General features: G+C 43.5%; 1 protein-coding gene across 1 annotated transcript in view; it reads left to right on the top strand.

Annotated features, from left to right (window-relative positions):
* The first annotated feature begins 4,245 nt into the window (after positions 1 to 4,245).
* Positions 4,246 to 10,463, top strand: part of fam20ca (FAM20C golgi associated secretory pathway kinase a) — a 43,547-nt gene continuing 37,329 nt past the window's right edge. Inside the window, exons 1-2 of the mRNA XM_036552957.1 lie at positions 4,246 to 5,832; positions 9,713 to 9,891. Coding sequence (XP_036408850.1) covers positions 5,288 to 5,832; positions 9,713 to 9,891 — 724 coding nt within the window. The 5' untranslated portion in view covers positions 4,246 to 5,287. The remainder of the gene's footprint in view (positions 5,833 to 9,712; positions 9,892 to 10,463) is intronic.

Here is a 10,463-nt window from a genome sequence, read left to right as displayed (position 1 = left end):
CCTCAGAGACCCATGGTCTGCTCACTTTTACTGTCCTCACAGTCAGGCCTGAATTATTCATTTGTACGAGTGTACGCATGGCTGCGCTCATGGGTGCATGGATAGATGTGTCTGGGTGCGTGTGTGTGTATGTGTGTGTGTGTGTGTGGGGGGGGGGGGGGGGGGGGGGTGTTAATGTGTGTGTGTGTATGTGTGTGAGTGTGTGGTGCGAAAGACAAACAATGATTCCTTGTGTGGTTCTTGCCAGGTGCATACGTGCAGTTGCCATGACAATGACAACCACGCTTGGTTTTGTTTTGGGGCTGGCAAGATGTGGAAGGTCCTGCATGTTTGGCAGTGGCCAGGAGGCCCAGAGCCCACAGGTCTGTCCACAGGAGAGCTGACATGGCGGAGCAATCTCGGAGCCCTCCCCGTGAAATAAGAACCCTGCAGGGTACGTGCATCCTAGCATCACATCACAATCAGGTACAGAAACAGGGGCATGAATTTCCATCATGCTCTCTGTGAGGTTTCAGTGTGTCAATACATTGCATAATGTGAGTGTTTTTCCTGACGGACCATCAAGTCCTTAAAGGTGACAAATTTCTCACGCGTCACTGAAGGTCTTCTCTGTTCATCTCATCACTACAAGCCAGAGAATTTTTTTCCTTCAAGACAAATACACCACGGCAGAGGTCTTTAGAGGCAAAGAAGCAAGAGAAGTATTGATTTCTGCTCCGCCTCCACCCACCCCCATGTGTCTTCTTTTCAGAGACCAGCAATTTGTTCTTTAAAATGCCTCATTCATTTGGAGGGAGCTGCCAGTCCAGCTCATTGAAAAAACTAAGAGGAGAGGGGTAATACATTTTGACTGCAGTAACCTCCCCCACACACACACCTGAAGTGTTGCTGTCTATTCGGGGGTCAAAGGTCAACCCCTTCAAGTGCCATGCCATTGATATGACCTTCTCTGCAGTGTTGAAATGTTCAGCCAAACCTCGCTGAACCTCTCACTGAAGTGTAGGTTGTAGCATTTTAATTAAAGATAGCGCTCAGTAACCCCTGACAAGGCTCAGGGGGACAAATTTAATTTTCTCAATCAACACTTTGGAAGCCGTCGCAGGAGCTATTAATTTTGTGCGACGCTGAACATGAAATATTTAATACATCATGCTCTCGTTTAATGGTCCTGCAACAGCGCTGTTGTTCGAATAGCTGTTTGAATGAAGATCTGCACACTCAACAGTTTGAAACCACTGCTCCTTCAACCTCAGGCATTACAGTTCTATTTCAATTGTACTTTGCTTCAGATACTTTCCTCCCTGTGTCCAACTGCTGTAAGGCACTCACAACAAAAAGTAAACATGGATATTGAGACCGCAGACTGTGGACTGTGGACCGTGGACAATGACAATTGGTCATTCATTGTAAGACTGCAGGTATAAAATGTCTTCCTTGGCAATCAGGTTCCTCTCCAGGTTGAAATCGATCGACTGGGGAACAAAAGCCAAAGAACAGCGAGCGCCGCGTGACGCAGAGTGATGCCGGGTCTGGAATAACGGCGGCGACCACGGCCTGCCGATGTACCTTACGAGCAGGACGAACGTGGCAAACTTGCGCCAGCGAAGGGGGTGAGCTGTACACCGCCAACACGCGTAGATTAGAAAGAATGGAGAGAACTGCTGTAAGACTGTGTGCCCCCTTTACCCACCTCCCCACCTAGAGTGGCTCAGACTCCCCAAGACTCTATGAGAAATCACAGGTGAGCATGGGAATGCTTTGAGTGTAATAACTGGTTGCTACGGACAACTGCCTCACAGCTTCTGTATAGTCTTGGGAGATGCGTGGCAGAGAAAACATCCCCGGCAGGCAGTCACACCATCTCAGCTGCCGAGCCTGGCAAGCCTGTGGCTCCAGACGTGCTCCTTTCTCCATATTCACTGGAACGAGGGTTTGCTGTCTGATGAGGATGTGATGAATTGCCATCTGTAGAGTCCTGAACGCGTCCACTTTTAATGAGAGTGAGGCCTCATGAACCCCGAAATGGGTGGGGCCACTACACATTATCAGTGGCTCAATGCCTTTAATCCTTCCTATGGTGAGCAAGGTCTTGCCAAAGATCCATGCAGGTCAGTGACTGACAGCAATCGCACAGGCCCGTCATAAACGGGACCCTCAGATTCGCCGGTTGTTTGCATTCAGCGCGAATGTTGACCGCAGAAATGCCGATTGACGCATCGCGTGCATCCCTCTTGCAAACGCCAGGGAAGACACAGGTGCTACATCAGGTTGTGCATTCTACAGTCTGACATCACTCTTTTAATGAGATTTGATGACATCATCTCCTGAGCCTCAAGAACAGGTCTCAGCAGGAGAGGTCACTGATTTTCATCTCTTGCTGAGCTAATGAACGGCATTAAAAATGTAAAACGGATCTGAATCAAAAGCGCACGTATTAAACGTCCCTGCTAGAACAGGCTGAAAGTACAGGTGTAAACATCTCTCTCTGGTAGACCATGTGTACTATTTACCGTATGTTTTGATGTACCTTACCGAGTACCAAGGAGGCAGCTAACCTATACTGTACATCAGTTTCGCCAGGACATTGACTTGGTGTGTGATTGATGCATCAAACACTCCAACCATAAAAACTATCATTTCAAAATTCATTCAGGTATGCATCTTAAATCCATTAGATTGAGTTCTAGTTACGTTGTTAGTGAACAGCTATGGTCGCCATTAAAAACGTTTAATTTAAAATGCTGAACGGTTTTGTTTTCAGTATATAATTTAACGGGGTGGCAATGTCTTTCGACATATTTTCGTTATTTTATGCATTTCTGGTTTTTGTTCTTTTTTTTAATGCGCAAATCCGACTACAGTTTGAACTTGAAGAAAATTCAGATGGTATAGATGTTAGTGCCAAGGCGAAGCGAACAATCCCTAGAAACAATCATCCTCGAAATCGTAAAGGGTTATTACAGCGCATTCAGCGCATATTGCATTCTCACTTTCTCATTCTCACAACTGCGGTTCAGAAGATACTTTTTTGGGTTATGTATTCTCCGAAAACGCCGAAAGCTGAGTTTCCAAATGATTGTTTTCTAAGAAATTAAACCTAATAATGCAGATTATATATTTTTAGATGTACATCCTATATTTTGTCCCTAAATCCAGATTAAATAGCACACGGACTACATTATTGAATACATATTATTCAGTACATTATATCATCTGATTCGTCCAAACTGTTGAATGATATTATTGTTTTTTGCCACGTGGAAAAAAATGCATATTTCCCCCTGCCTGTGGCAGTCATGTTATTTACAAAGGAAGTCGGGGACAAACATGCAGTTCATTCCCGAATATTATTTACACACTATTACTTGTTATTATTTAAAAAACAGATTGAGAAAGTTTCATTCTCCTGTGCCATTTCGGTTTTAATTTCAAAATCCCTTTAAAGGGGAGGAGGCCGTATTAAATAAGCATTCATAATATAATCAACGTTAAGAGCAACTAGTCGGTGAGTACACTTATCAACGGCTTGTAGAGCTAGGAAGGAGATTTCTGCAGTGGCCTTTTAATTAAAGCCATGTCCCCGCACGGCTGGAAGAGTGATGCTTGTGCTGCATCACCGAAGTCACGGGGCGTTCACATATGCACTTGGCAACTGGGAGATTTATGCAGCGTGATTTCAGCACGAATAGTAGGCCTGTTTTTAAATGAACTCTACTGCCTTCCTTTTTCAGAGTGTAAACAGCATTAAGAATTGCACAGTAAAAGTTAACTCCATGAAGAGACTCCGTTAATGAAAGAACGTTTGCTTTCGGTGAAGCTATATACAAACAGTCATACTGTAAAATTGGTCCTGAATGCTCCTTCTTTCCTAACACACTCCAGAATTTAATACTTGAATAATGCAGCAATGTTCAATGAACAGTGCAACAATTTCCTTATGCAAGGTAATCACTATTTGATTCTTCCATTCTGCCATTCTGCTCTCATTCAATACCGGCATGTAGTCCATTTCGATACTTCTGTTCTGACAGGTAAACCCAAGAAACGTGCACATACCAAACCTGTTAAAGAACGCCTGCCCTCTCGAATTCAGCAGATGAGAATTATTGGCGGTCTCACTTTATATTTAGAGGGAAACGGCGCCCTCTTGCAGCGCTAGTGGGATCCGCAGGGAGAAGCGCTTCATGCACCGTAAAGGTTTTACAGTCTTAGATTGTAGCCGTCTTTTCATGTCGCTATCGCAGCCCGTGTGTAGACTCAGCCAATGTCGTCGTGGTGACGCTGTCGAGGCAGGATTCAGAAGGGCTTGATCATAATATTTAACACACCCACCCAGGGAGAGCAGTAGTTCGACTAGCCTGTAGGCAGAGGTATAGCTACGAGAGCTAAAAAAAAAAAAAAGCGAAAAAAGATCTGCACCTGCCAAAAAATCTGTCACTTATTGTTACTGTTGTCCGCATTCTTCGTTTTCACGCGGACGATAGCAGCAGGGCGTGCTAAGCACCAGATCGACAACTTGTTTTGTCGAGCGAAGGTTGGTCACCGGTGTTATTTCAAACTACTCGGTCAGATTGCTTCGCTTCCTTATCGCTGGTTTTGATAAGCCTATTCAGTTGTGGGGCGCTGCGCGAAACGAGGACTTTGCGAGTACACTTCACGCAAAACTGTGTAATTGTGGGTGTAACTGAGGACCAAAGCAACGTTCGGTGTTGTTTTTTATACTCGTAAGGAAGGACTGATTGGACACATGGATTGTCTAGGATGGTGAGAGAAGGACTCAGTAGCCACGGCAGAATACGGGTTCTGAAGATGGAGCGGCGCTGTCGAGACTTTGACCACACGCACAACGGATGATTCTCTCATAAACATTTTAACCTGTATGTACTTTAATTTAAGACTGCTTTCGTAGATTATTCCCGAGAATATCCCTAGTGCCTCGAGATGAAACACTTCGTTAACCGATTGGCGAAAGTATACAAGCGATGAAGCCGGCTGTTTATAAGGTCCGTTGGTCAATACCGAGACGAGATATCTCACCTGGATGGATGTGTGCAATTGTATCTTTTCTGTAACAGTCCGTCGTTTTGATTCGGATTTCTACATACAACGGGGATTGTTTGGGGGTTAAATATTCACGTCCTCTGCCACCTACAAATGAAGACAGCACGGTGTTTAACTCGTATCACTTTTTTGCAACTTGTGTGATAAACACCATTGGTCATGTAGTGAGCTTCGTGATTTGTTTCATTATTTAAATGCATGTATTATTAAAGTAGGAGCAAGCAAGATGATTCTATTCCGTAAATTCCGAGTTTTAATTCTTATGGTATTTTTGATTGCGTGCACCATGCACATAATGATAGACTTATTACCGAAACTAGAAAGGCGAGCGGCTGCACCTAGCGTGGGCAACAGCGGCTGCTCGTGCTCCCACAAGCCGAGCGAGGAGCCCAAGAGCTGGGGCAAGCAACGAGCCATGTCGGCGGCAGAGTCTGGGTGGCCTAATAAGCACACGTTGAGGATCCTGCAAGATTTCAGCAACGAGCCGAGCTCAAATCTCACGTCGCATTCCTTGGAAAAAATTATTGGGGACAAAACGGAGGCTTTCAAAAGACTGGAACAATTTGCGAAGGATGCTGAAGTCCAGAAACGTCTTATCAAAGATAAGAGTGACAGTAAGAATTTACCTGTCAAGGGGTTCTCTCGGCTGTCTGCTCTTTTTGAACACCCTCTGTACAAGATGGAACTGCCGCCGCTCACTGACGAAGACACCTTGTTCAACGTCAACACTGACATCAGATTCTACCCCAAAGCCACTGAGAATCAGGAATGGTAAGAGAAAGTTTAAGTTAGATAAAGGGAACGAGTGCTTTGTGCGTATCTTGAGTGAATGGAAACTGGATGCGAGAGACAATACTTGTCATTGACAAAGTCTCTCCAGAATTCATTAGCCAATATGCGCGAATTAATATAGAATCCTTATGCTTTCGCCCCAACTTCTACTGTGTTATTGTATTGTTTTTTCCCCCCCAAGACTTTCTTGCTGCTCTGCTCGGTTGTACTTGTATTCTTGTTTACCATCGCACGAACTGAGGCCTATATCAGTTACCCCTGCCCTTCGTCTCTGTTTCTGTGATTAATTTCTGTCTCTTCCATAACGTGATTCTGCCATTTCTAATGAAGCTTCAGCCTTCTGCTTCTCTCTCGTCCTTCAGCGGTGAAAGAAACTGCCCACCAACAGGAGAGTTGCGCGGTCTCCAAGCACGTGTGTGGCGCATCCGACGCCCGTTATGTGGCCAACTTTCGTTAAAAGTTTTACCTATGAACGAGTCCTTCTCTTGAAATTGTTTGCAACACATCGGTCTATTGTAATTACTTTCGAGGCATGCCTAAACTGGTGTTTGGCCCGGTGCAATGGTGGTGGCAGCTACAGTAGAGAAGAGTCAAAATAACCATTCGATTTGGATAATCGAAACTTATTAAAAGAACCTCAGGAAGGCATCGACGGTGTTCTTCCAGTTCATGCGCTACACATTGCTCAGAAATAAAGGAAATCCTACACGATTCCGTTGTACTTTGATATCGTGTATAGTTGCTTCAAACACAATAACTACATAGTGGTTATCACATTTAGTTAATTATTTACAATATAAAATGTTAACTGGCTGTTATTTCTTGATGGAGCACACCGAAGACAAGCACGCGGTCATACTGCATGCGTTTTGCGTCATTCATTCACTGCAGTTGTCGTAGAACGCTTCACACAACTGTTCATTGCGTTAAACACACCTCCTGTGGTCTCTTTCATCGCACACGTCCTGTTTAAAATGTAGTCATATGTATTTCCCTCGCCCCTGATTTGCTCAAAATATCTCACCTAATGCCATAAAATCTTTCCTTACTATTCCAGATAATCTGTATCAAAATGATTCTTTCCTTTGAACAACAATATCATTTTTTTCCACTTTATTCTGTTTGTTGAGCTATTTGAAACCTGGATAGTTTCATACTGCTTGTTTAAGCACATTTCATTGTTTATGAAATTCCAGAAGTAATTTCCAGTACATGCTTTGTTTGAAATTTCATGGTACTATATATTGTAGATTTTGTGTTGATAATGTTGTATACGCTTATAATGACAGATTCCCTGGATAAAGGTGTCTCGCTAAATAGGTTAGTAACTCTGTAAGAAAAGTAATTGCATTTGAGGTTTGTTGACAGATCTTTCGAAAGGACCAGGTGCGTGATGTTGAAGTAGAAGAAGAATATTCATTCTTAGCTGTCTCTGTGAACCTCTTTGTGTCCCAGGATCTGGTTAAGTGATTTCTCCCTGGTTAATTAAAAAGTGCAAGGTCGGATTGTTGTTGCCATAGCTACTCATTCTTAGATGAGTCCCTTCATTAGCGTGCCCCCCTAATATGGTCAGGTGAAACTGAGGGCTTTAATTTGTTGTCATGCAAAGTAGTATTAAACCGCTATGTTGCTAAGCAACCAGGTAACCCTTGTATCTGAGTCATACCGTATAGCCATAAATGACAACATGTGTACAAATTGACATTGCTTCATTGCAGCTTTGCAAGCAGTGAGAAATCGTATTACCAAAGCCACTCACTCACTTTAATTATATGCATGGGAGTGTATGTGTGTGTTTGTTCACACATGCACACCAATTATGTACGGTGGCCACGGAGGCCCTCCATTAGAATGGACCTTACATTGTAAATGCAAATATGAAATTGGTATTTTGAAACTGCGATGTATGGGTTATTGTGAAGTCCTCATAAGATGGGTTCATTCCAGTTCACAGCTGATATTGCATTAGTGTTAGTGTTGATCCCTCCACCTCAGAAGTCCAGAGGACACTCCTTGAGATTTTGTTGAGTTTCTTCTTTGCCTTATTAGAAGTGTATAAAAGATAGAGAGTGAAGACACATTGAATATTGTCATAGCTCAAGACTTGGAATCTTAGTGCCATGGTTAGACGTCACCTGTTACCTTGGGGTGAGATGTGGTAGGTGTGGTCTGCTGGAGGTATTCAGTCCTTACCTGCTTCCTTACTTGCACTTCATCACTATGCTCCTTCTTTTCTTTCGACAGTCTGTATGATTGAGCAAGAAACACCTTTCAGATACAGTAGTTAACTCCTTTTGCTTGTTTTCTTTTAGAAGAGACCTACTACCCAATCAGAATGCAGACACTTCACCTTTAAGAGCCACACAGAGTTCAACGATTGATGTCAAACTGACAAGCCTCACTGAAGACATTGTAATCTAAATTAATCTGTTACGTTTGATCAGTGCCTCGGTTATTAATGGTGTCTATTTCAAAAAATGACATTTGAAATCAGTAAAATCAACACTGCTCGGGTTGTGGTATGCCAGCAGACATACCACCCTGTAGCCTTCCTGCTGTCACATAGTTGGAGCTAAGTGGGGCTGGACTTGATTAAGCTTGGGTGGGAGACCTCCATGGAAAACCAGCCTGTTGTGGGGAGAGCTGTTGGTGAGCCGGCTGGGAGCAAAATTGGAAACACATGCACATCCAAAAATATTTCCTGGTGCTGGCCATCAATATTTCAATGTTAGATAAAGAAAGATTGTACTACCCGCACTCTGTTTGAAGTTTCCAGGTGTAAGACTGTAGCAGGTTGAAGCATTTTTATGTAAGCATGCATTTCACCCATCAAACAGTGTGGGTTTACCCAGCATGCATTAGTCTTCCCTCTGTAGCAAACGCAGAAGCTGTGGCCCAGCGGACTGCTGGGGATACTGTACCCTAGGAGACTCCATCTGTCAGATGAGACTTTAAGCCGCAGCCCCGAGTCTCTGTGGTCTTCAAAGATCCCGTGGCAAATATCGCAGAGAGCAAAGGGGTTCCCTGGTGCCCTGGCGAAATTCCCAAACAGGCTCTGTAAAAATCTGGGCCATCTAATCCGCCCCCTCCTGTTTAATTGGCTGAATAAATCCCTTCATGACCCCCTCAAGACCCACTTTGAAAACGAGATCCAACATCTCATGCGGCTTTGTGCTGGAGACCAAATGTCATTTGTATTACGCCGTGTCTCAGACCCTTGCCTTGAAGCCAGAATCTTTCAAAGTGGCGGGACCAGGAGCCCAGGCTTCTTCTGAACAATGGGAGGCATGCTGCTGTCAGCATTCACATAAACACCACATTACACCATAATTATGTTCTGTCAACACTGAAGGGGACACATACTCTCCAACACTCTGCCATCCCCAAAATCTATTTCCATGGCTGTTCTTCTCCTAGTACATTATTTGTCATTTAAATGAGGTCCCTTAAATTGTCTCCAGTGTTTCCCACTGTCCCACTGTTTTCTCAGTTTCTCACAAAGTGTCAACGTGTGACAGTTCACCCCTCTAAGATGTGAGAAGCTAGCATATATTCCCTGAGACATTTACCTCAATATGAGCCCTCAGAGCATGTTTGGGTACCTACCTTGTACCATATTAGCATGTGTCTGTTTTTAAGGTAAAGGGTTTTATTATTTCAGTTGAAATGGATAGCAATCTCTTTAACACTGTTGCTCTCTGCCCCCACTCCTCAGCAGGTATAGTGAGGCAGAAGTGAAATGCATTCTGGGACATCATTTGGTCACGAAAATACCATCAGAAGATTTTAGAGCAGCGACAACGCCTCATTATCGATCTTGGCAGATTTGACTCGCTCTGCTCTCCCTTTGGTCCCCCAGGCCAAGAGAGGGCGCTGAGGAGGACGAGTATGCTCCGACTGGAGAGTCAGCCGCGGACTCCTACCCGAACTGGCTCCGCTTCCACATCGGGATCAACCGGTACGAGCTATACTCCCGCCAGGACCCGGTCACGGACGAGCTGCTCAAGGATCTGGTCACTCAGAGGATCACCAGCGTTGGTGAGTTTGCCATGGTTAACGTGCCTTTAAAAACAGTAACGGGCATGGGTGTGTGCCCACAGACTGCCAAAGCCAGACTCCCAAAACAGAAGGCAATGCACAGTATTTCAAAATCTATAATCTCAAAAATCTGAGCAACAATGAACATGTGTCAAAAATTTAACATGTAAAATACATGTAAATTTGTACATGTATTTTATAATTTGTTGTAAAATGTATTTTAAAATTTGTGATTTTACAATATATGCAAAAAATGTTGCATATGAAATTGCCGATAGATGATAGATTTTATGATATATGCAGTAAATCATGACATGTGCCCTATGTAAATTTGTGCTTCCTTTTTTGCATATCCTACATTTTATTACATTTTGACATATATATTTGTTTTTCATATCGATAGCAGCCATACAAAGGTATGCAATATTTGATAACTGGGACAGATAAGTACTCTTTACTGTAATTTGTCATCATTGTATTGTAGAAGAATCCCATCTGAAGGTATTGTAGGTCTGTGTGTTTATATTCTCCTGGTTTCACTGCTAGTTGGCTTCGGGGTGTTTATTCAGAAT

The sequence above is a fragment of the Megalops cyprinoides genome, chromosome 19 (genome assembly GCF_013368585.1).
Source record: "Megalops cyprinoides isolate fMegCyp1 chromosome 19, fMegCyp1.pri, whole genome shotgun sequence".
Lineage (NCBI taxonomy): Eukaryota > Metazoa > Chordata > Actinopteri > Elopiformes > Megalopidae > Megalops > Megalops cyprinoides.
Note: the sequence above shows the minus strand (reverse complement) of the source record. Positions and strands in the feature narration are given on the sequence as shown.